The sequence below is a fragment of the Myotis brandtii genome, unplaced genomic scaffold (genome assembly GCF_000412655.1).
Source record: "Myotis brandtii unplaced genomic scaffold, ASM41265v1 scaffold17, whole genome shotgun sequence".
NCBI lineage: Eukaryota > Metazoa > Chordata > Mammalia > Chiroptera > Vespertilionidae > Myotis > Myotis brandtii.
In genome coordinates this window covers 9,007,152-9,032,921 of record NW_005356259.1, presented here as the reverse complement: position 1 = coordinate 9,032,921, position 25,770 = coordinate 9,007,152, and the positions used below count along the sequence as shown (strand labels likewise).

Genomic DNA, 25,770 nt, shown 5'->3' with positions numbered 1-25,770 from the left:
TGCTCATTCTGGGCATGGGGAGTCTGGGACATCCCAGGGTCCGCAGGCCCAGAAGAAACTGTATGGGTCAGGTCGAATGAAGTCTCATGAATGGAGAACTAGGAATATAACACAACTGATTATGAAAGCACACTCAGTGTCTTGTAAGAAGCCTGGACTTTGGTATTGTTTTGACCAATTTGGCTACATGACCTTGGGCTTGACACTACACTCATATGAGGAAGGGAGTCTAGATCATTGGCTTTCAAATGTCTGACCGTGACCCAGTAAAAAACTAACATTTTATATCACAACTCAGAAAACCACACACAAAACTAAAAGTTTCCCCAGATAATACTTATCATTACCAAGTGTGAAGCATCTATTTTCTTTTTCTTTAAATAAAAAAAAATATGCTTTCTTTTTTTAGAGAGAGAGAAAGGGAGAGGGATAGAGAGATGGAAACATCAATGAGAAACATTAATTGCCTCCTGCACGCCCCCCATATTGGGGATCTAGCCCAAAACCTGGGCACGTGCCGTGACCAGGAATCGGACAGGGACCTCTTGGTTCATGGGTTGATGCTCAACCATTGAGCACATCGGCTGGCCTCTACTTCTTAAAAAAAGAATGCTGGTCACAACTTACAAATTTCAAGAGCCAAGATGATCTCTACCTAGCTCTGATGCTACCTGCCATGTGTTTTTCCTCCTTTGCTTTCTTTAATTGGAAGGATTTGGGGCAGTAATGCACCTCCTAAATTCAGGGGTGTTAAGAAATGACCACTTACATAATGAAGCCACTGTCTCACCCACCTGCTACTCTTGCAGGAATTCTTTCCCACGGGTGGAGGAGGGGCGGGAGCAGCTCTCTCTCTCTCATCTCTGTCATTTTAAAGAGAGCAGTAAGTGGAACTGGCCCCCTTCCATCCAAGTCATCGAATCTTTGTTCTTTCTAGGCAACAAAGTGGTTTGAGGCCTCCCCAGTCATAAGCCAATGACTTTTACCAATTTGTATTAGTCTCCCATTTTTCCTGAATATTCTAAAGACATTTGCACTGAACACAAAAGGCCATGAAGACACACATGTTACAGCAATACTGCTGCTTTGTCACTGAATAAATTGAGGCCATTCAGAGTGCTTCACAGACACGTGGCTTTGAGGTGTGTTTTTTTTTCATACTCTTGATATTCTCACACTGACCTTGATCCCGTGGGTTAAGCCAAGAGGGTGAGGCACATCTCTGAGAACCGGATTGGCCCTTTGTGTATTTCCCATATCTCCCCGATCCTTACAGATTTGAAGGGACCACCCTACCTGGTGGTTGACATTCAACTAGCATGGTTCATGGCCCCAGGATGGAGCAAGTGAACTGGCTCACATGGGAATTAAACCCATGACCTCAGCCTTATTAACATCATGCTCAGGTCACCTGAGTGAACTTCAGGTCATGGCCTTTGGGTTGGTGAGCACCATGAACACAGAGGGAAGATGACTGACGATAAGCCTCAAAGAACAGGTGTGCGGAACAGACTCGAGCATCTTTCTCTGAACAGGAAAAGAATCTATAACAACCATTAGTTGGGCACTGACATAACAATGTGGTTTAGTAGGTTAACAAATTCAGGCCCCTTAGATCACCTTCTAGACAGGAACCTGATATCCCTCTGAAGAAGCCACGGACTACCATCTTCTGGAAGCTGAAAAATGAGGCTGCTGGTAAGTGTTCTGGGAAAATATTTATTCGCTTTTCAGTCCTGTCCCTTTTCCAAAATATACTAGTGTATGATAGAGAACACAGACAGTGTGAACCGAAATTCCAGGAGGCTGTACGATGCTATTTTTAAAGAGGCACAACCACCACGCAGTTGAAGCTCCTTCAAGTTTATGTTTAGCATAATTCACTTTCCAGTTTGCTCAGCTTGCCTGACAGAATGAAAATGGTCATGGGTATCAGAATGCCACCTTTACAGCTTTAGCCCAAAGGGCTCCCACGGGGCGAAGGACAAGCTTTCTAGTCTTGGCAAACCTTCCTCTCCCGAGGATGCCAGGAAACAGATCTTTGTTGAGAAGCAAAAAAGGAAGGGGAAAAATCCTTTCTGGAATATTTATTCCTTATTCATTTTGGGAAACACGGCCCTATAGCTTATTTACAAATGTGTTAACTGGATTCTATTAAACTTTTAATTTGCTATTTAATTGCCAAGTAGCATGTATTAGTTACCAAGGATGTATTTATGTGTCTGTAATGCATACTCATTATATAGTTATTCCAGAAACTCTGACTTATTAAAAAAAAATTTTTTTTAATCCCAAATTTTATATTTGCAGTTACTTCATAATTTTAATTTTATGGTTTTCGTTTCCAAAAGGGGCTTATTCATCTTCGAGGGAAAAAGCCCCAGGGGCTGAGGTGTGTGCCCACAGGTGGTGGTAGGACCCTCTCCAGCTTGTCACAACCAACCCCCAGCCAGAGCCCTTGGCAGCTCGCTCCCAACGGAGCGGCAACATTTTCATTTTCTGCTTTTAAAAGTGAATCATTTGTCAAGTTTTGTTAGTCTTAAGAAAATAATTTTCCTTCTGGTACCATATAGCCTGTTCTAAATTGCACACTTCCATTACTGAAACCAAGTGGCTTTAATTAAACACTTTTTTCAAAGACTGCTTCCCTCTAATGGCAGTGAAACACTGTTCACCGCATCAAGTTCTGCCAAAACTCACTTCATTGGGTGACTTTCAGGGCGACTTTCAGCACAATGAAGGCTTAGAACATTGTGTAATAGGAGAAAGTGACCATTTAAGGGGGTGGTTTGGGGGCCTAGTTAAGGTACAGGATCTTGATCATGTCCCCAAACATCACCCTAAATCGGCTGCCCAGCATTGTCCCCATAATTGTTAGTGCATTAGACTTGGAAGGCTGCACATTCTGCCTGCAGATAGAGCCCCGGACAAGCCAATGGGCCGAGCTTGTCCAGGTCCCTCCGCCCCTGGGCTGAAGATTCTACGCAACTGCTTTTCAAACACTGTGGCTGGAACTTTAACAGTAACTGTTACAGCATAGCTCAGAGAGCTCGCAATGGCTCACTGGAAACCATGATGTTCACTATTTGCTACAAAAGAAATCTGCTCTGCATGTATTTTTCTTATTTGAAAATTATGCTAATTTTGTTTTTTTAAAAATATTTTTTTATTGATTTCAGAGAGGGAGAGAGAGATAGAAACATCAATGATGAGAGAGAATCATTAATCAGCTGCCTCCTGCATGCCACACACTGGGGATGGCGCCTGCAACCCGGGCATGTACCCTTGACCAGAATCCAACCCAGAACCCTTCAGTCCACAGACTGACGCTCTATCCACTCAGCCAAACCAGCAAGGGATAGACAATGGCAGGCACTATTTAGCTACTTTACCCCAAGTTATCCTGACATCAGAGAAGCAGTTTCTCCCAGCATAGCCTGCTCTGGGGCCTGTAACCACCTGGCACACCCTGGCTACCCTTTCTGTCTTTAGGAAAAAAAGGGGATATGTAGATAGAAAAGACAGCACACGGTAGCATTATCAGATGTCAAATGCCAGGCGTCCCCCCATTTGATATCTTAGGGGTGATTTCCTATGTGTATTTCCATACCAAAGAGAGCATTACTAATTCAGCCCAGTGGAGTATGAAACACATCTTGGATCTGATGAGATCAAGCCGACTTGGTGCTGGTTTGATGAATAGACATGAACAGGATTTGGTGGCACTACCAGCAACCCTGCCTTCCCTGGCACCAGACAGGACCCAGCAGCCCGTCTCTCCCTCCTGTCACACACCACCCCTTCCCTTCGAGTGCGCTTCCGAGAAGTCTGAACAAAGCCTTGGGAAGAAGCAGCAGGGAGATTCTGTACCTCGATTGTCTTTTCAGCAAGAACAAATGAGCTCAGAGCGTTCCCAGTTCTCTGCAGATTCTTTCTTTAATGCCGTGCAGCTGGGTGTGCCTGGGGATCATTCCATTGTTAAAACCAGGCCCACATGGAAAAGACATTAAATATGTTCACTGCCGTGATACCTACCAAGTTGAAAGGGCTCCTCTGATTTTAATATGCTGGGTTTCAGAGGGGAGGGGAAAAGAGAAAGGTTCTTTGGAGACACAGAGATTTGGTCCAGCGACGAGTCCAGCAGGCGTTAAATCTCCATCACCTTCCCGGCAGAGGTGTGCTGGGCCCGAGCGCCTGTGGGTGTTTTCAGGGGCATCGCACCATTTCCCAGGCCAACAATAGGCCGCTCTCTTGAGCGCTCACATTTCGGTGCTGGTACTCGCATTCAAAGGAAAATGACCGAGAAGTGTGCACTGATGGCTGTTGGCATGCAAGTGATCGCAGGGCCTCGGCTTAAAGAGACTGCGTTCTTTTTTCGGAGAGGGTGTGAGCGGCACCGTCTGTATGTGTGCCCTTTAAAATAACTGTGCCTTGTGATGGCTCTTGATATTTTTTTGGCCAGTGCAGAGACCCCTGCTGGGACACACACACACACACACACACACACACACACACACGGCAACAAGGTTCGAGGGCTAAAGCCTTGCCATTCACGGTGTTTCCAGCACCAGGCGAAACAAGACGGGAAAGATCTTCGAGACTCCTGGTGGGAATTCTTAACAGTAAGACTCACTATTTTTACTGAGTTTGATGAAACAATAACTGTGAATAGTATACATGAAATTAGGGTTATAACTAAATGTCAATGGTTAAGTGTGGTACGGCTAAAATGGTAGGCCTCAAAAATATCTTCATCAGAAGGTAAATTATTGACACTTTTACTGCAAATATTGAATCAGAAGATAAGCTGCTATCTAGTGGCTGCCTGTTACAGAACCTGTGCTCGATGTGGGCTGAAAATGGGCAGCGTTCACTTTAAAATTATCAACATTGTAAAGCATTATCTACATTTTGGATATTGAGAGATCCAGATGTTATGACTTTCTATCAGTCATTAATCAATTCTAACTGGGACCTAAGACCCAGGGTATGGCAACTGGCTTCTTCTCCTTTTCTCTTCTCTTCTCTTCTCTTCTCTTCTCTTCTCTTCTCTTCTCTTCTCTTCTTTCTCTCTCTCTCTCTCTCTCTCTCTCTCTCTCTCTCTCTCTCTCTCTCTTTCTCTCTCATGTTTTTCAATTGTTTTATGTGGCTGCACGGCTGTTTCCTGCATGTTCCTAAGCTAAGAAAGCAGACACTAAAGGATTCCGTTTATGGTCTTTCTTTAATGGGGAGGAAATTCCAGAGATTTGCCTCCTCTAACTACTGCATTTATTTACTTCCTTTGTTCTTAATGACTGTTTACAGCAGAGGAAATGTACTTGCCAGGTCAAGGAATGGGTGGAAGCTGAGGGCTCTGGTCCCTCATTTCTGCCTGGGCCACCAATTCCTTTTTTCCAACTGAGGTAAATCCATACAGTACAATGCACAGATCTTAGTTACATAATGAGATGGGTCTGATCAATGTCTGCCTTTGTGTAACCAAGACCTCAGTCAAGGTCTGGACTGCAGCCAGCACTCCAGGGAGCTCTCGTGCACACCTTTCCCCACTCCCCTCCCCTCGAGTCCATGCTGTGCTGATTTCTATGGTCACAGGTCGGTCGGTCTGTACTGGAATTTCATATGTACCCTCGTGTCTGCTTCTTTCACTCAGCATCATGTTTTGGAGATTCACCCATTTTTCTGTGTAGCAGTACTTTGTTCCTTTTTATTGCTAACTAGTATTCCATTGTACAACCAGATCCCATTTGTTTATCCATTTACCAGCAGATGGACTACTGAGTAGGGTGGGCTACTGGGAACAGAGCTGCTGCATACATCCTTGCACCTGCCTCGGAGCAGCTGGGGGAACAGTGCCCTCCAGGCAGCTCTGAGAGGAGAGGCATCAGACGACACCGTTCCTCCTCCCAGCCGAGGAGGCCACGACCCACAGAGGTCACACGGCTTCTTCAGGCCCCAAGACCAAAATGACGTTGGCCTGGTAATTCCCCTCCAGGCATTGACCCAGGAAGAATGAAAACATACGTCCACAAAAGACAGGTACCGGGTGTGAGGCCATCTAGCTCTCAAGCAGCAGAACCAAGATCTGGATCCAGGTCCCGCTGAGGCCAGAGGCTCTCGCCACTTTACCTCCCTGCTCCCAAGCACTGGAAGGCAGCCCAGGCTTTACATTCCACCCACTGTCATCATATCCAGGGCCTCTTACCAATCCCCAAGCTGACATTCCCAACGACCATGGCCTGTAAAACTGGGCCCCACCACTCTCACTTTCCTCCTTCTCCCTCGGAATGTACATTTGTCTTACAAGATCTAGACATTTTCTGGGTGTGAATATACCGCGTATCGCCGCACTAAACCAGCAGAGAGAGAATGACCCCGTGTGTCTGCCTTGCCTTACTAAACGTCCATGCTGATAATTTAGTCCATCTGTGTGCAGGTCACATTCATGAGTGTCTGTCCTACACGTGAATAAAATGCTTCTACCGAGAGATGTAAATTCTAATTTACAAGGATTAGAGCAGTGGTTCTCAACCTTCTGGCCCTTTAAATACAGTTCCTCATGTTGTGACCCAACCATAAAATTATTTTCGTTGCTACTTCATAACTGTAATGTTGCTACTGTTATGAATCGTAATGTAAATATCTGATATGCAGGATGGTCTTAGGTGACCCCTGTGAAAGGGTCGTTCGACTGCCAAAGGGATCGAGACCCACAGGTTGAGAACCGCTGGATTGTGAGAGCTGGGACAGTGCCTCTAACAAAATAGATGCTCAGTAAATTATGCCAAAGGAAAAGCTGCCAAATCCTGGTGGTGTGGAAACCAGGATCAACTCCAGCTGGGCACCACATGGACTTAGGCAAGTAATCACTTCAATGAATCTTCATTTCTGTGTCTTAAAAAAAATATGTTTTAATTGATTTCAGAGAGAAACACCAATGATGAGAGAGAATCAACGATCGGCTGCCTCCAGCATCCACCACACTGGGGATCGAGCCCACAACCCAGGCATGTGCCCTACTGGGAATCGAACCTCCTGCTTCATAGGTCGACTGGGCAGTTTCTGAGTCTTTAAAGTGGGCTACGATAATGCTTGCCCTGTGTCCCATCAGCGTTAATAAGGATCAGTTTAGACGGTGAATGTGAATGTTTCTGTGCACTATAAAGGGCTGTAATCTATTATATTGTTATTATTATTAGTCGTAGTAGTATTACAAATCACTGATTTGATGGTTTTCTTCAAGTAAAAACACAACATGTTTTGTTCGGAAGCTCTTACAAATGAAACAGTCATTGAAATACTATTTCGAGGTTGCCATCCTTACTCTACCAACACTCTGAGTAGCAAGTGGAGATTAAACACAAGTAGCCACCTGAGATGGTGGGGAAGGAAGCCAAATTAACCACAAGACACTCAGGAAGCAGGATAAAGATTTTACAAGTCAATCAACAAAGAAGATGAAAGAACAATGATTAGGACAAAGTGGAGTATAAACAAACAAGCAAACAAACCTCAGGCCAGGAAAGGGTGTGTTAGAGACCCTGACCCTAACTAAGCCAGATAATACTGCAACTGCTGGACAGGGAACCATAAAGCAGGCCAGCTTTTGAATAGGAAGGTTTTAGAAATGTTTCCTAGGCCTCATGCAGACATTCAACTCTTCAGGGCAGGACCTGCTAGAAATACCAAACCGTGGCCTCAGGAATTTCATAAATAGGTCACAAAATTCAGTGAGGCTGAAACAGTTTGATTTGCTTTTCTCATTTTCCACCATTAAACCAGGTAGGATTTATCTCTCCACGATTTTTCCTATTTCATTCTCTTCTTTTGGATGAGTGGGGGAGGTATGTTATTTTAGATCTTACCTTAATTTATCTTTTTCTTCTCTGAGACTTTCTGCCTTTACTAAGCCTATTTAAGTTTATTTTGCCTTCTAAAAACGAAGGCATATGCTTCTAAATGTCAAGCATAATTCCACCAGTTCTATAAGTCTGTGTTGCACAGTAATTTCCACCCTGAGGGAAACATTTACTTTCTAAAATGACTTGCTGTATGTCAGTCTCTCCTGAAAATTTCAAAATCCTTATAATTTGAATAATGTATTGCAAAAAGCCATAAAAGCATGTTAAAGGTGTACTATAAGGCTAAATAGCAGGAGACACAGGAATATGACATGAAATAACACAATATAGAAACTTAATTAATGCATTAATAGATATAAGCTGTGACTTCACTGTTATTATAGGTAGCTTGGACTAGAAAGCGCGCGCGCGCACGCGCGCGCGCGCACACACACACACGCACACACACACACACACACACACACAGGTTTCATTTCCTTGGGTGCCTTTCTCTGGTTTAGTACTTGAATTTTTCCCCCCGAGTCAGCCAAAATATATATACAAATATTTTCCAGGAGAGACTATGCAACGCTATTATAACCCAAAACCCGGCCAACTCTTTCCATGGCTTCTCCATTAAGACACAAGCGCGCATCTGTTCAGTCCCCTTGGACTCATTTCCGAGGCTAAGCGAGTGGCTGCAGTCACCTTTCTCCAGACAAGGTGGGGATATGTTAACCCAAGCAAGAAAATACAGCTAGGACAACTGGACGGTCACATTGCAAAGCAGTGGTTTCCCAACTCTAGCTACAGGTGAGAGTTAACCCTGAGAACTTTTTAAAACCACCAGTGCCAAGTCCCGCCCACCAACCAAGTCAGAGTCTCGGGGTGGAGCCCAAGCAAAGGGTTGAAAAATTCTCCAGGTGATTTCCATCTGAGAGTCACTCTTCGAAGAGGTCCAGTGGGCAAATATGGGAACAGGAAAAAAAGAAAGTACTTTCTCAACTAAACTACAGACTCTAATAGCCAAAACAATCTGCTGGCTAAAGGCCCTTCCTAGAGAATGACCTCCTTCCTCCTAACCCTGAAAGGCCATGAAATTAATCTGAAGGAAATAAATTGATTAATTTCTCTTTTTGAGGGGAGGGGGAAGCAGGGTCAGAGCCATCTTGTCTGGATCTTCTGGTTATATGTACTGAATAGTTGTTGGAGTTGCAAAAGTAATACAAGCTCATTTTAGAAAATAGGAAAGAGAAAAGAGTACCTATTTCCCCATTACATTAAAGTAACCACCGTTAACTTTTTTGAAGTAAAAAAAAAATAAGATTGGGATCATACTTCATATGTAGTTTTATAACTGGATAATGTCACTACACAGTGACCCATACCTTTGTTGTGAATGGCTGTGGAGCAATCCATTGTTTGCAGTGGCCAATATTTATTTATTAGTGATTGATTTTTGCTTTAGGCTCATTCACAGACATAGTTATGCCCCTGATCCCTTGAATTACAAACTAAGTAAGATTAATCTGGTAAGTATTAAAAGGAAAAGAGAGTGGTATAAAGGTAAAGTGGGGCGTGCGGAAGTCTGGACAGGTAGCATGTCCTAATTTCACTGGTATAAATACTCTCCCCATGGCCAATTTCAAGCTAATCCTTTAACTGGTTTGAAAACCGGAATATTTAACAACTAGAGGTCCAATGCACGAAATATGTGCAAGAGCTCAGCCCTTGCAGCCCTGGCTTCGTTCAGAAGCTCATCTGGGTGGTCTTCTGTGTTAGGCCGTTCGATTGATTTGCATATTACTCTTTTATTATTATAGATTGGCTCTCTGGAGTCAGCTCCAGCTCACCCTTAAGGAAGACTCTGACTCAATGAAACCAGCAAATTCTCCAGTTCTGACAAGCTGATGGCAGCATAGTTCCTGTGAGTGAGGGTGAGCCACAGTCCGTGTCCTAGCAGGTGCTGTATTTCGGGTTTGGAGCTGACAAGCAGTAATTGGGGCAGCTAGAGGACTGAAGGTCCAATAGTTTTTAAAAAGGTCTGAATGTGGAGAGCAAGTGTGAGTCCACTAGAAAGACCACCTTTTTGAACAGGTAAACATGGGGCTTAGGGCAAGTTGACCTTCCTAAGCCTCTATTTCTTTGATCTGAACATGGAAATAATAGTGGTGTCTCATTGGGGCTGGTGTGAGGATTAAAAACAGCACCATACACAAAGTATACAGTAAGCACAGCCAGGAAACACTACACATGCCAGCTGCCACTCCTCCTTAGTAATTATACTCCAGATATTACCAGGAGAAAGGTATGAATTGTTTTAACATTTTATTTTCAGGGAATTCAATTATGTTTATCTTTCAATTCTGTATCTTTATGATTTAAATCAGGGATCTGCAAACCATGGCCTGTGGGCCCAATCAGGCCTGTGTTTGTAAATAAAGTTGTACAAAAACTTTTAATGGAACACACCATGCCCATTTGTGTGTGTAATTCTATAGCTGAATAGCTGAAACAGAGACCCTATGGCCTGCAGAGCATGAGACATTTACCATCTGGTCCTTTATAGAAAGTGCGCTGATCCATAATTTTAACCATTCTAACCTTTGCTTAAGTGAATACTTTTAAAATACAAATATATATATATATAATCAAGCAAATAAGGAGAGGAAATGAAAAGGAAGAGATGACAAGAACCTCCTAGGATTTAGAAATTCCAAACTACATCTTGGTTCCAAGAATACCTAAGCAATATCCAAGACTCCAGATGAAGCTGAGCTCAGACCCAGTCTTGTCACGACAGTGAACTGTAAAGAATGTTTTATAACCCTGACCGGTTTGGCTCAGTGGATAGAGTGTCGGCCTGCGGACTGAAGGGTCCCGGGTTTGATTCTGGTCAGGGGCATGTGCCTTGGTTGCGGGCACATCCCCAGTGGGAGGTGTGCAGGAGGCAGCTGATCGATGTTTCTCTCTCATCGATGTTTCTAACTCTCTATGCCTCTCCCTTCCTCTCTGTAAAAAATCAATAAAATATATTTTTTTAAAAAAAGAATGTTTTATAAATGAAATGTTCCAAAGATGACTTACTTCTGGACCAGGAATGTGCCTTGAATATGAAACTTGGGAGAGTGAATTCAGAAGGCAGAAACATGGGATATTATTTATAACCTGGCAGCGAAAGTGACTGAAACCACATTAGTCAGGAAAAATAAGCTGATCTCTCTAACTACAGGTAAAATAACATTTCAAACATTGAAAAATGTACACAATCAAAATTGTACAGGGTAGGGGTTTAAGAAACCATTTCCCCTGCTAATTTTTGATGTTTACATGGAACATTCTTCAAGCAGCAAATAACTTACCAATGATCTTGACAGATTGAAAGTGATACATCTTTACCACAACATAAATTAATCCTCGCGGTGGGAAATTGCTAAAATAGGCAAGGTGTCAGAAAGATTTCTTTAGGTCTGAGGGAAAGGAAATGAATGATTCCATTTCTCCTGAACATTCTTACATGAAAAATAATAAACTCTCACTTTTAAACTGTCTTGATTTTCCTGGGGTTCTAAGGAAACTTACTGACGAGGCAGCCATGGTTATCTGATGTGGACCACGAGTCAGTCAGTATTGAGTCATGTATAAAGCACACCCAGGTGCATAACTGCCCCTTAATTCATATTCTGTATGAATAAGTCTTCATAGAAATACTCAGAAAAGACGATCACAGAATTACATTCTCACAGCATGCCTTAGATTCACACGATAAATGTTTCACAACATGCTGGAAAGTAAATCTTCGCAGAATAAAGTACAAGGGAAGCATGGGGGCCGATGTAAGGAGATGGACAAATGCCCAGCACAAAGGAACCGACTCATCTTCTATGGAAGAATGACCCTGATCTGTTCCTGAAGCCACCAGATGAAGACTCCGGACGGCACAAACATTTATTGGACGCCGGGTGCATACATGGGCTATCACGTTAGACTGGGACACAGAAATCTATGGAACAGGTGTACTTAGTAACTGGTGAAGGGAGCTGTTCAGGTAGGAACCCCGGTCCATCTGCCTCCGACACCGATCCTGTTTCCACAACGCCCAACCCTGACAGAACACAGGGTGTCTGTCCACCATGAGCCCCCGAGATGCTCCCAGGAAAAGAAGTCCCAGAATCGGAGTCAACTAAGTTTGGGAGATTTTACTAAATTCTCCCCCTGGAGAATAACAATGTATACGAAGGCCTTGCCTTAGAGAAACCAGTTTTCCTTCATTCAACCCAGCATCTCCCCACACGCATTAGGGAGTCCTTTCCCAGCTGCTCCTCCTCTCTTTGGTCACCGCCTTGCCTCCCACTCATCATTCAAGGGGAGCCTTCCCTGATCCGCCAGACTTCTCTCTGGATGCTTTCACATCACTGAGTTCCTCCATAGAGCACTTGTCATGGTCACAGTGTCATAGTTATTGGTGCATTTATCTGGTTAATACCTGCGCCTATACTCCAACTGGGGAGAAGGAAAATATATTCCCTGCTTCTCAGATGGGAAAAAGAAAAGGAGGGACCTTCCCAGCTTCTTTCTACCATCTTTCCTCACTCCTGCCCCCGGGGAGCAGTGACTCAATGGATCTCTGAATTGGGAGAGGTACGGCGCATGCTCAGTAGAGGGCCGGGTGCACACAGATCTGCGTGCACTGCGAGGTAAGCTAGAAGGGTGATTTAGGAAATAAGTTAACCCCCTGGAAGACCTACTACGAAGCCCAATAGCTACGAATCCATGCTCCCTCCAGCAGGTTAGCTTTCTGCACTAATAAAGTTGATTTTGAACTTCACCTCTGATTGCTGTTTTATTTTTCAGTGACTTGCACTTTGGGGAGGGGAAAACAAGAGTGTGCTTGTGGGCCCCCTAGAAGGCCAACATCTTCCACGAGGCCCAAGCTCTTTGGGACAGGAACGGGTCTCCTTTGCCTGGCGGGGGAGGCACTCTAAATATTCGTATAATAATCATTTTATTATGGGAACTATTTTCCAGAAGCAAAGATTGGGAGACTGGTGTCCTGAACCACTATGCACTCATCACCCAGCTCCAACAATAATCAACACGTGGCCATCTTTTTTGTCTACTCCTCCACCTGTGCAAACCCAAGCCATCCTATCCCTTTGCACATAAGACATGGTAAGGGCATGAAAAGTATAAATCCATTATTGCATACACATGATGAACAGTAATTCACAAATTTTTCTTCAATCATAAGTAGATGAATGAACCAACAAACTCTACCCAGACTAGTAAAGGGTCAAACAGGTGGGTCTGAATCACCACCTATCCCTGGCCCCCAGCACACATCACACACACACACACTCACACTCACTCTTCACCATGGGTAGAGCCAAGCCACTCACCTGTCGGGGTGCTGCTGCGGAATGAAGAGGAGGGCGTGATGGGCGGGGTCACGGGGGGAGTAAGGCTTCCACTGCTGTGGCGCGGTGGCGTGGACACATTCCCCCGAGACACGGAGCTGGACAAGGTCAGTGAGAGCTTCGGCTGGATCTTCTTTTTGAGGGACTCCTGCTCCCGCCGGGCAGCGTCAGTCATGAATCTGAAGGGACAACGGCAGGTGAGTGACTGGGCCATTTACAGAGCAGGAGGACTGTGACAATTACCCTGAGTCTGACAGATGCCCCCTCCTGGGATAGGGGCTTGTTCACAGGTCTGTCCCACTCTCAAAGCTCACAACAGAACCCGTTTTCCTGCACGATGAAAGCATCTGCTAGCTGGTTGGTTTAAGGTCCCTCAAAGCCAGGCCCATTTCTTCCCTAGGCAAACCCTCCTTGTGGGAAACTCACATACAGATTCCACCTGCACCCGCAGCAGTGCGTCAGTGACAAGCCCTGTCCTCTCTTGGGAGGTCCTCTCTCTCTTCCAACCTGCGGAAAGCCCACCCATTCTCAAGCTCCCAGCCACGCCCAGGGAGAGAGGGCTCTCTTTGTAGATAGGTTAGCATCATGGTCACATGAAAACTGATTCTTGTGTCTGACTCTGGGTTCTCATATTGTCCTTCGGGCTTTTTAATGTTTTTCACTGACGGAAGGCCTTGTCTCCGCAGCCATTAGCTGAAAGGAAGGAGCCTAGTCCCACAGCGGTTGCTAGCACACTGCAGGCCCATTCAGCGAGGGTTTACGGGATGACCGAGTCAGCCAGCCCAGGCACATTCAAGAGGAAGGGATGAGCTCAGTGCAAGGAGGAAGAGCACTGCTGAGGATCTGTTCCTGCTGTGATTTTATTGCCCATAAAGGCAAAGGTGGGCTTTCCTGACAATTTCATCTTGGGAACTTCAAAATTATTCTTTCAACACTCCTCTTAGGTTAGTGGTATTCAAACTGTTCTTTCCTCATTGTATAACTTAACATTTCATAAATTCATCCTATATAATAAAAGCCTAGCTGGCGTCACGTGCGATGTTATCACAAGATGGCTGCCACAGATAGCCGCCATAAGATGGCCATCCTCACATCATCACAGGATGGCTGGCAGGAGAGAGCAGTTGGGTGCGACCAGGCCAGCAGGGGAGAGCAGTTAGGAGCAACCAGGCCGGTAGAGGAGGGCAGTTGGGGTGTGAACAGGCTGGTAGGCAGAAGCGATTAGGGGCAATCAGGCAGGCAGGCGAGTGGTTAGGAGCCAGCAGTCCCAGATTGTGAGAGGGATGTCCGACTGCCAGTCTCCTAAACTGGCAGTCGGACATCCCCCAAGGGGTCCTGGATTGGAGAGGGTGCAGGCCGGGCTGAGGGTCACCCCCCTCCCCTTGCATGAATTTCATGCACTGAGCCTCTAGTGTAATATAAGATTCAAAACAATCTATGAAATATCTCTTACCTAAAGAGCAAATATCTTTTTTGTATTGTTATTTTTTAAAATATATTTTTAATTCAGAGGGAAAGGAAAGAGAGAGCTAGAAACATCAATGATGGGAGAGAATCATTGATTGGCTGCCTCTTACATGCCCCACATTGGTGATTGAGGCCACAACCCGGGCATGTGTCCTCACTGGGAATCAAACTGTGACTTCCTGGTTCATAGGTTGATGCTCAACCACTGAGCCATGCCAGTTGGGCTGTATTATTGGCAGGCAGACTTTATCAACTGCGTTTTTGAAAATTGCAATGGCAAGCCTAGTGAACTGAGTGTTTGAAAGCATCTGGGTAATAAAACTGGCACCTGTGCCCACTGCCCAGGCTAAAAACAGAACATAACCAACCCCCTCAAGTCCTCTACGTACCCTGTCCCCCTCCATCAATTGTGTTTTGACTATTTCAATACAATTCATCATAAATTCCACTGCACTTAAACATGCTGTTTCACTCAACCCATTTCACATCCTGCCTACCAAACTCCCTAACATTTGTCTTCCTCACGTTCTGAACTTTGGGACGTCAACAGATAGTTCCGATGCCTGGTAAAAGCTGAGAGTTGATCAAACACCCAATGAAACAATATTACAGTATCGTTACAGTGTCTTAAAGCGCTTACTTTTCTACTTGGAGCATGAATGGCACATTTCTTGAATGGCTTCTGCAATACAATCTAGATATATAAACCGCATTTTATATGCAGAACTGAACTGCAGTAAAAGCTACATGCTTCGCCTTGAGCGCTTAGGATTGGTGCTACAGGATGGCGGTGATTTAAAAAGAAAGGCACAACGCAAAGCAGAATTGTTTGCACCCGGTAGCAGGTACTCGTTTCTTTTCAGATGGCTCTGCTGCTCTTAAACCTGCCTTTTTATCCCCTCTCCATAAACTTCTACTCAAAATGTGGGCTCTCAGAGAAAAGCAAGGAGCTAGTGCTGTCTTTATTATCCTACTAGCGGCTGGTGCTGAGCTTCTCAACATGGGGTTAGCAGTGTGGGCAAAACCACAGGCCAGGCCTATGCTTCTTCCAGGACGACCAGTAGTTCTGTGTCGGAGTTCAAGTTCCTGTTTCAAATAGTCAGATAAACACAGATATGCTATGGGAGAGAATGAGAAACCTACATCTCACATTTTGGTGAAAAGTATGGGACTTGGAGTGGGCCAGGGTTCAAGTCCCGGCTGGGTTACTGACTACGTGATTGAGGCAAGCTGAGAAACCTCTCTAAACCTCAGCGTTATTTCCTGTGAAATGGGACTAACAATTATAGGTGAAGGGTTGACATACATCTGTTCCCTTTCTGCAGGAGAATTTGATCTTTGGTTAATTTGGGTACCCTGCTAAGATACGTCAACTGTGCTCCTCAGGATAAGACTGACCCAAGACTGGTCCATCACACCTAGACCGGGAGGAAGGAGAAGTCCACGCGAACTGATAGGAAGACAGAACCCTGGGCTTCCTGAGCATGGGGATCTTGTCCCAGACACGTCCCGGTGGGGAGCCGGGAGCATGCTCCTGGAATGTTACAGAGCCCGACCCCCTCTTCCACCGGGGCAGCTCCCACCCCTGGCCAAGGGCCATCTGACTCTCATCTGAATAGACTGCCTGCACAGGACTCCGCGGAGGCGGACACTGCCTGGCTGTCAGCTGTGACTCTGCCCACCACCCCTCTGAACAGACCCAGTGCCCACTGTGGCCCTGGTCGTCTTGTGAGTCTCAGTGTTCATGGTGTGAGAGGACCGCCTGCTGGGGACCAGGGCAGTGGGAGTGCTGACCTCATGGGGCTGTGGCGAGGCCTCGCTGCCTGTCACACAGGAAGTGGCTCAACACCCAGAGCTGTTATCATTACAGAAAGCTTTATAATGAGATTTTATCTCCACCCCTTACCCGACTCCGGGTTGCCTGAGGGCATGCTGCATGTCCATGGCTCTTGTGTCGCGTGGACTATGCAATGGCTGACCGACTGGGCACCAGCCCAGACAGTCACAGGCAGCGTCAGACAAACTCTCGTCAAAGGTGGGGGTTCCCTCCATGTCTTCTCTCACTCTGGTTAAAAAGTATCAACAGCTCATGCTTTTTATTGTAAAATAAATGCTCTCCTAAGCACAGATATAAAACAACAGCTACAAATAACCACAACAACACACTCATACCCCCCACCTTAGCCTCCAAGCGCGTTAGGTTGGCTGTGGACGGCAATCTGTTTTGCCATGTGTCTGCTGAGTGCTTTCTAGCCACGAGAACGAGGCACCGTGTTAAAAGCACTAAACATGAAACCCCTGAAGCACTCTGCCCGCCTTTCTCTCCCTCCACCTCCTTCCTTCTGTCCTGGATGGGTGGCTATGAACTTGCAGCTAGCCCATGAGTCATGGCAACCTTGCCCTGCCACGACCCATGGTGGCATGATTTACTGTTGGTGGGAGCACGCACAGGCCTGGGCACATGCGTGCCGTGGGAGCGCGGCTGAAACTCACCAGCTCCGAGCTGGCTGTGCTGCCCTGCTCCTCTTCCTCCTTCACTTATCAACCAGGACTCTGCCTGCTTTTGGACACATTAAACCCTAAAGTTTCAAAGCAATATTCCATCGATACAGGTTTTTGTCAAGACCATCTTGTGAGAGTGAAACCTTACATTTTCAGGCATTTTGTGAGCCCCCATCACTAAAATTAAATTATGTTAATTTAATGAAACACCAACTATTAAAATTTAAATTATGTGACCTTGTAATTAAAGTAAGTATATTAAAGACAAAGGCAGTAATACTCAAAACTTATTGGTTCTTAATTATTTTACTTCATTTTACTATTATTTATGTGGTTGAGGTTATTTCCTTTAGTATGGTTTCTGTTTGGTAGAATTACTACCTAATAGTGGGCTACCGTGACTGCTCTCTCTTCCCTACTCTGCCTGTGACGTCATGTGGTAGCTTGACATTGGCCATGGAGGGAGTATTGCACCATGAAAATTGGCAATTATTACAAATCAGGGCTTTCTCTCTCTCTGAGAGTCAGTTATCAAACACTGACCAGTACTTTAACTTTTTTTTTTAATAATAAAAAAAAAGCATTTGAGCCAGGCTCCTTGCCTCCTCACTAGTCAGGGAAGGAATTAAGAATGGATAAGAAAGGCTTCTTTTCTTTTTAAAAATTATAAAAACAATCCATCTCAGTTTATAGAAAAAAGAATTTTGAAGTTTCCTGGTTCCCACATACAACTATGGCTGATTTTTCAGGGTCTCTTCCTTCCAGTATTGCTTTTCCACAAAAGGGGAAACTGAATATTCTTAAGGGAAAAACCCCGTCACCTGAGGGTTCATTCACTGCTGACTAACCGCCGGGAACCTGCGGCCGGGCAAAGCCGTGTTTTCGTTTGGAAACTGAGACTGCCGAGGATTAATTTGAACTTTCCTAGGAATCAGAAATGCCTAAGTTACTTTAATTTAATATGGTCATTTGTAGTAATATTTGTTATTGCTCGGGGAAGTACATATTCCTTAAGTAAATTTTCAAGACTCCGTTATAAATCTCTGAAATCCTCAGACCGCAACGCTCATTCAGTCCGACATGTTAAAGGTGGAAACACAAATGTAACACCACAGGGGGAAATGTCAACTGCCGGTCCGGGGAGACCAGCGTCAACCACAGACTCGGGAAATTTACGGAACTCGCTGGAGCCTGGGCAGAGCTCCCACTGGCCCCGCACGCTGTGGCCGGAGGCCTGGGCCTGTGTCCTGCTGGGGGAAGCCACTGATGGAAGTGACCACTCGAAACCTGAGTCTCTCTCACAAACACCTGGGAAGAATCCAAACTCTGAGACGTGTGGTGTGGCTGGGTGGCTATTACAGGACTCCGTGAGGGCGTTTGATGCCCGGGCCTGCGCTGTGTGGCAGGTCTCGCTCTGGGAGGGAGAGGTGGTGGCCTTTGGAAGAACCCCTCCCCATTCTGGCTGTGGGTTTTCTGCTTGTTAAAACGCTGGGTTTATGGATATAGAGAATATATCACTCCTATTCCTCCCCACCTCCAATGGAAAATGATTCCAGCAATAGTATCATGCAGTGTTTTCCAGACTTTTTTTTTTTTTTTACCTCAACCCATTATAAGAAACTAGAGGCTCGGTGCACAAAATTCCTGCAGGGTGGGGGTGCGTCCCTCAGCCCAGCCTGCACCCTCTCCAATCTGGGACATCCCTCTCACAATCCAGGACTGCTGGCTCCCAACTGCTCGCCTGCCTATCTGCCTGATTGCCCCTAACCACTTCTGCCTGCCAGCCTGATCACCCCCTAACCACTCCCCTACTAGCCTGATCGACACCGAAATACCCCCCTGCTGGCCAGATCGCCCCCAAGTGCCCTCCCCTTGGTCACCCCCAACTGCCCTCTCCTGCCGGCCCGGTCACCCCCAACTGCCCTCCCCTGCAGGCTGGTCCCCCCCAACTGTCCTCTTCTGCAGGCCTGGTCCCCCCCAACTGTCCTCTCCTGCAGGCCATCTTGTGTCCACATGGGGGCGGCCATCTTGTGTGTTGGAGTGATGGTCAATTTGCATATTACCTCTTTAATAGACAGGATGTTTCCCTAGTGGGAGGCTGTACACAGCTGAATAGAATTAGGTCTGCAATTGCAATTCTGACATCTCCAAAGCTCTAAAACTAAACTTATTTTCTTATAAGTTTGGCAGTAAAACTGGGAGACAGACCCTGACATGAATTACTTACAAACGACTTTCAACTTTATTTATTGCATTTACTGTGACTATTTATACGCTTCATGGCACAAATATTAATGTGTTTGATTACAGAGGGCGCCTCCAACCCTGCAGGGAGTGTTTTGTAACGTGAAGTATTTGTATCATATTACCTTTCTGAAATCAGACAACTTGTGAATTACATAACCTATGTGGACCCAAAGGTAAGATGAATTTTCTGTAAACGTCTGGAACAAAATGTCATTAAACAATCCTTACTGCATGTGATATAAGCTGATAGTTTCCTAGTCTATTTCATTTTAACAAACTCTCCTGGTCATGACCATCGCACTGATTTCTTGACCTGCTAATAGGACATGGCCTGCAGATTGGAAATAGTCGCGTAGCAGTTGAGACAGTGGGTTTTCGAGGTAGATCCTATAAATTGAATCTCTGCTCTATGCTCTCCAGCTGTGTGACCTTGGGTATGTTATTAACCTTTCTGTGCCTCAGCTTTCTCACTTCTCCGTGATGACAACCACGGGGCCTGACTTGGAGCTGGGGGGGAGACTGAGTTGATGCACATGAAGCACCTGGAACAGGGCCTGGCACGTCATGCTTGACAAAGGTAAGGTTCCTATTACATGATGGATACTCACAATGCTTGTTCTGGAAATCCTAAGTCACAAATGTTTCATCTCCAACACTCACATCACCCATTTGGTTTCTTCGGAGCTTAATCACTGGGTAGCAGGATAAATACTGCCCTCATGAGTTTGGCTGTTCTGAAAGCAAAGAGCCACCTTTCCTGCTTCTGTATGCATTTATTAACTACCATTGTAAGCACAGGAAACCCAGGAAGGCAGCTGTAGCAGCTAGAATACAGACAGAAGGTTCTCTCCTTGGGGACAGCATGCTGGGGGCCATCTATAAACCCACACACCTCCTCTTCTTTACTTCTTTGCCTTGACTTTTAGAAGAAGAACCAAACTGTAGAAGGCTTTTAGGGCAGGGCTGGCCACAGGCGACGGTCCATGCAGCGAGCTGACAGAAAGCGTTTTCTCTGTGCAGTTCAGGCCTGGCCCCGACCAGAGAGACCCATAGGCTGCTCAGGTTCCCCCGTGGTCCACAGCCAGACCTCTGCACAAAGCTTCACATCCTACGGCTTCATCTCAAGTTCAAAAGCTTGGCTCTGCTTTTTCAGTGGCCCTTTGGGCATTGCCATTTTTCAGTGAAAACAAGTTTGTGCAACCCACACAGCCTTTGAAGGAAGCTGCCGGGAGCTGGCTGGTAGACCGTGAGATCCTGGGCACTCCCAGACCTGGTAACGCCTCGCTCCAGAACACAATCCATCTTCCCGGTAGAGTCCAACCTGTGCGTGATGGATCGCTCTCGGCTCCTCCGACTACTACTACGTGCAACCCAGGGCGAGGATGGACAGAAAGCCAGCGAGGAAGCAAAACAACCCACAGGGCATTGGAACAGAGGCTGTGGGAACGGCCGTGGGAACCATGGGTCCACTTCAGTGTGCGCTCATGTGTGGCCCACATGTCAGAGGGTCTGGCTGCTCTAAGTCTCAACGTAATGGTGGCTTTCAGAACGCACACCTGCTAATAAATTCACGGGGTGGGTCTTCTTGTTTTAGCAGCAACTTAGAGCCACAGCGGAGCTGAGCGGGTATCTGGTGAAAACAGCTCGCCAGGGAAACGTGACCCGAGAGGGCCAGGGGAGGAACCCGTGTCTGCGCCCCGTTGTTGACATCGGGGGTTTTGTCTGGTGATGTGGGAACTTCATAAGTGCTCTTCTTTTCAGGAGACGGAAGAAAAGTTAACACTGATTCCAGAAGGTTTCTAGTAATGTTTCAAACAATCCTGTTTCACTTCTTGTCCGGAACAGCTATTTTTGACTTCACGATCTGAGGCCTGTGGGGTGGGTTTGGAAGCTCCATAAAATCTCTGCAGTGTCACTGAAATGCTGAGCCTCTTTCAACATGTTGCTGTTAAAATTTTAATGCTAAATAATAAAACCAAAAGCAGCACCAGGAAAAACCCACAGCGTCTGATCAGATCAGCTTGACACTTAGCTTGGAAGGGTTTTTATGTTGTGTGAGTTTCATGATATTCACGTGGGTTGTGGGCATAATTTGTGAAGTACCCAGCCAATGAATCGAATGCTGTGCTTGGGTACCAAACCAAAACTGACAGATTTCTTGTGTTGAGGCATTATTTTTTTTTCTTTTATCCTTTCCTTACTAAGTTTATATCTGACACCCCCCACCCCCAAAGGATATAGTTCTGGTCTAATTTGCATAGAATAAACTAACATGAGGGAAAGCCAATTTCACATCAAATGTTGTAGCTAAGGTTGCTTGTAAATGTTCACTTTATTTTGGGGACAGGGAGACGAGAAAAAAGAGGGTAAGAAAAAAAGACAAGAGGTGATCTTTGTCTTATCTATTCTCTTGACAATCATATTTTATTTTTCTTTTTTTAAGGGGAGCCACAGTTAATTTAGATTCTTTATAGTACAGTAGGTCCTCGGGTTACGTCGGGGATCCGTTCCTACGGCACAACGTAACGTGATTTTCGCCATAGTTGGAACCCACCTACATAAGCACCTACGTCACTCACATGGCGCACATACACAGCAGTAATGAAGTGAAACAGTAAAAAAAATTTAAAAGAAAGATAATTCCTGACCTTTACTTGTGGTAAATAAATAATAAAAAACATAAAGCACATAGGTACATATGTCAAAATGACGGAACTTTCTTTTTTTTATAAATAAATGGGAGATGGCGACGTAACCACAAAATGACGTATGTCAAGTCTGACGTAACCCGAGGACTGTCTGTATACTATAGCTTGGATATTCTAAAACTCTTAAAAATGCCTGATAATAACTAACATTGGATTGCCAATTTTTATTGCCTGTGGTGCACCTTATCGAACCTCTGGTGGTCTTTACTGACAGGTATGAAGACATTTACCCAGGTTACTAGCTACATACTATTCTAGGGGATGTGTTTTTTAGATCCAGTGAAGGAACCACATCTGGAACAGGCTACAAATGGAGTCTTCCACCACCTAACTACCTTTATGATAATCCTCTGTCATTCTCCAAGCCCCACCTGTCATCTGCACAGTCCAAAGAGACAAACTGAATGAAGATGTGATAGGAATCACTGTTCCTACACCTTTCATGTCTTTGATGGTGGAGCAAAGCTCATCAATTCCTCCAGGAACACAGTATTAATTTTGGGTTACTCACTATCTTCCATTACTAGTCTCTCACTAAAAAGAAAATCATTTGGCCGGGGGTGGGGTTGGGCTAGAAAAGCTCAATGGGGGAAAGACGGGGACATATGTAATACTTTCAACAATTAAGATTAAAACATATAGGATAGACATAATCTTGGAGTAAAATAATCCTTTCTTGAGAAAGACTTCTTCATTCTGAGATTATGATAATAACTAGAGGCCCGGTGCATGAATTCATGCACGGGTGGGGTCCCTCAGCCTGGCCAGTGATTGGGGCCAATTGGCCAGGGGAAGGGACTGTGGGAGGTTGGCTGGCCGTGGGAGATTGGCTGTGGGAACACACTGACCACCAGGGGGAAGCTCCTGCATTGAGTGTCTGCCCACTGGTGATCAGTGCACATCATAGCTACCAGCCGGTTGTCTGGTTGAAACGGTTGCTTAGGCTTTTATATATATAGATAGCACAAGACAGGAAGCATTTTACTTAAATTAGCTTTGAGATGCAGAGAAACTACAATATAGAATTTTATCATTATTTTGTAATCACCTCTGTACATTGTAAAATATTTATAATGATATACTGTTTATAATTATTCTCCAGATACAAGTTATTAAAAATATCCAACTTCATTTTCTATCATTGCTGCAGCTAAAAATTGAGTTTTAAGAACGTTGACCAAAATGGAACGATTATGTTTAGGAGGAATCATTTGCAATGTTCTGGGCTGACTGAAAGACGACAAATACAAAAGCACCCACATCCAGTAGCTGCTGCTTTCCAAGAGCTGGGGGAGGTGAGAGTAGCCAGGGTCCTCCTGAGGGAAGCGCACACAGAGGGGCAGATGCTGGGTGCTTCCTGTTCCCTGGCCCCACCCCCCCACCAGGCCACTTGGGGACTGCAGACCAACAGAAACACATTCATGAACAGCACCATTCAAAGACTAGCAGCTATTCTGTGAATAGTACTTTGGAATCACTTTTTTTTTTTAACCCAATAATCTCTTTTCCAGAATTTTAGCATTCATATGAAATTCGTGCATGGAGTGGAATAACTGCAATAATGAACAAAATCCCATTCCCGAATATCATGACTTTGTGTATTCCCAATAAATACCGGGCATTTGCTCACAGCTAAGGAATGATATAGTTAATCTACCTTAATGAAAGCTCTGGTTCAGATGCCAGCAACCACTATTTTAAGCCGCAGGTCAGCATAAATTATCAGTGAGGCAATTAATTTTGATTTACTTTAGCCTAGCTAGAGTAAACCAGGGTCTTTTTTTCATGGTCAATGCCAAGAAGAAAAACCACTTCTGAAAACTATACCCACAAATCTTTGGTTTGGAGGCCAACTGGAATACCCCTTTTTTGGCAACTCTCTATCATCCTTTCCATTCCCTTTCTGCTTTCATCTAATTAGGAATAATGTTGGCCATTTCTTACACATGGTTTTCATTGTTAATTTGACATCCGTGTAAAAACCAATGAACAAAACAAAGAAGTTGCATTTTATGAGGTTTTGTGGTATAGCCTACAAATAGCTTTTGAGTTTTTCTTGTTTTGCCTCCTCTGGAAGTAAATTAAATGAGTTATTTGAGGTTTCCATGTAAACTGCTAATGAGATGATGCTTAACTCTCCCCATAAGCTGGGAGAAGTTTAAAAACGCAAGAAAAAAATTAGACTGAGAGTCTCTGGAGTTCTTGTGCCAGTATCATTAACGGCTCTGAACACAGTCTGGCAGTTAAAAGTCTAGGTTCTAGAGACAAACTCCTCATCTGACTTACGAGGTATTAGAGCTTGAACAAATTGCTTACCCTCTCTAGTCTTGGGATTCTCATTTACAAAACAGAGGTAACCCTAACACCTACTTCCATGGGGATTTGTCAAGATTTTATTAGATAAACACATGAAAAGCACTTGGCTCAGCAATATTCCCACATATGTCAGGAGGCCACTCAGTCTTGTTATTTCCACTTGTGTTGGCTTTATGCTCCTGACTCCCACCTAGGTTAAAAATGCAACAGCCATCTGACTGGTAATTCCCACATAAGATGTTATTTGTGGGTGAAACCTATGCGGTCCACAGATGGACTTAGATCAATGGTTCCCAACCTTTTTTTGGCCATGTCCCACCTAAGTATCTCTAAAATCCTGATTGCCACTCCCCCTCCCCCGTGACATATAATTCTTATTATTCAAAAAGTAAACTCCTATTCATGTGGAGGAAGCCTAAAAGGCCATTAACTTGGTCTAAACAAGCTTCCCAAAAACATGGCACCCATGAAAGAGAAAAATAAAAGAATGAAAGGACAATTGAAGTACTGAGAAAGAAATCACTAAGAAATTGTTTAAAAAATAATAACATGAAGTGATATGAGAAAACAGCAAATAAAGTTTCAAAACATATAATAGAGAACTGAAATGCATAAATATGTCGCAATATATATTTATATACTGTATATGAGGCCCTAGGACCATAAAAAATGCGAAAAATTCACTGTTAATAACTCATTCTCTAATTGCCCCCCTTAAAAATCAAATTGCCCCCCTGTGGGGCGTGTGCCCCACATTGGGAACCACTGACTTAGACAGATATCTACGCCTGGGATCAAAGCCTCTGTTCCCAGACAAAAGTACTTCTCGGATGCTGCCACGACAGTCTACTGAAGTGAGCTCTTCTGACCAGGTAGGCTGGGTGGTGGTCAACGTTTAGGAAGGACAAGTGACTCCAAGTGAATCTAGCACTGGGTATGGGGCACACTGGAGGGCTCTGGTTAATGTTAGAGGACTCAATGTCAGAGGAGATCTCAAACAGGTGGGGTTTGTTTATGCCATGGATGGCATGCACAGTGCCTCTAGAGCAGTGGTTCTCAACCTTGGCTGCACATTAGAATCACCTGGGAATCTTTTTAAAATCCTGATTTCTGGGCCTCATCCTCCGGAAATTCTGTTTCTTTGTTATGAGGTGGGGCCACTGCCGGGAGCCGGTCCATCCTGAATTTCCGGAGGATGAGGCCCAGAAATCAGGATTTTAAAAAGATTCCCAGGTGATTCAAATGTGCAGCCAAGGTTGAGAACCACTGATCTAG

At 44.9% G+C, this 25,770-nt stretch overlaps 1 protein-coding gene across 10 annotated transcripts in view; it reads right to left on the bottom strand.

The window, feature by feature from the left end:
* The window catches only part of JAZF1 (JAZF zinc finger 1), a 327,260-nt gene that overhangs the window by 28,862 nt on the left and 272,628 nt on the right, over positions 1-25,770 (bottom strand). For all 10 annotated transcript variants that reach the window (XM_005862957.2, XM_014537006.1, XM_014537008.1 and 7 more), the window contains one exon: positions 13,238-13,434. In XM_005862957.2, coding sequence (XP_005863019.1) covers positions 13,238-13,434 — 197 coding nt within the window. The remainder of the gene's footprint in view (positions 1-13,237; positions 13,435-25,770) is intronic.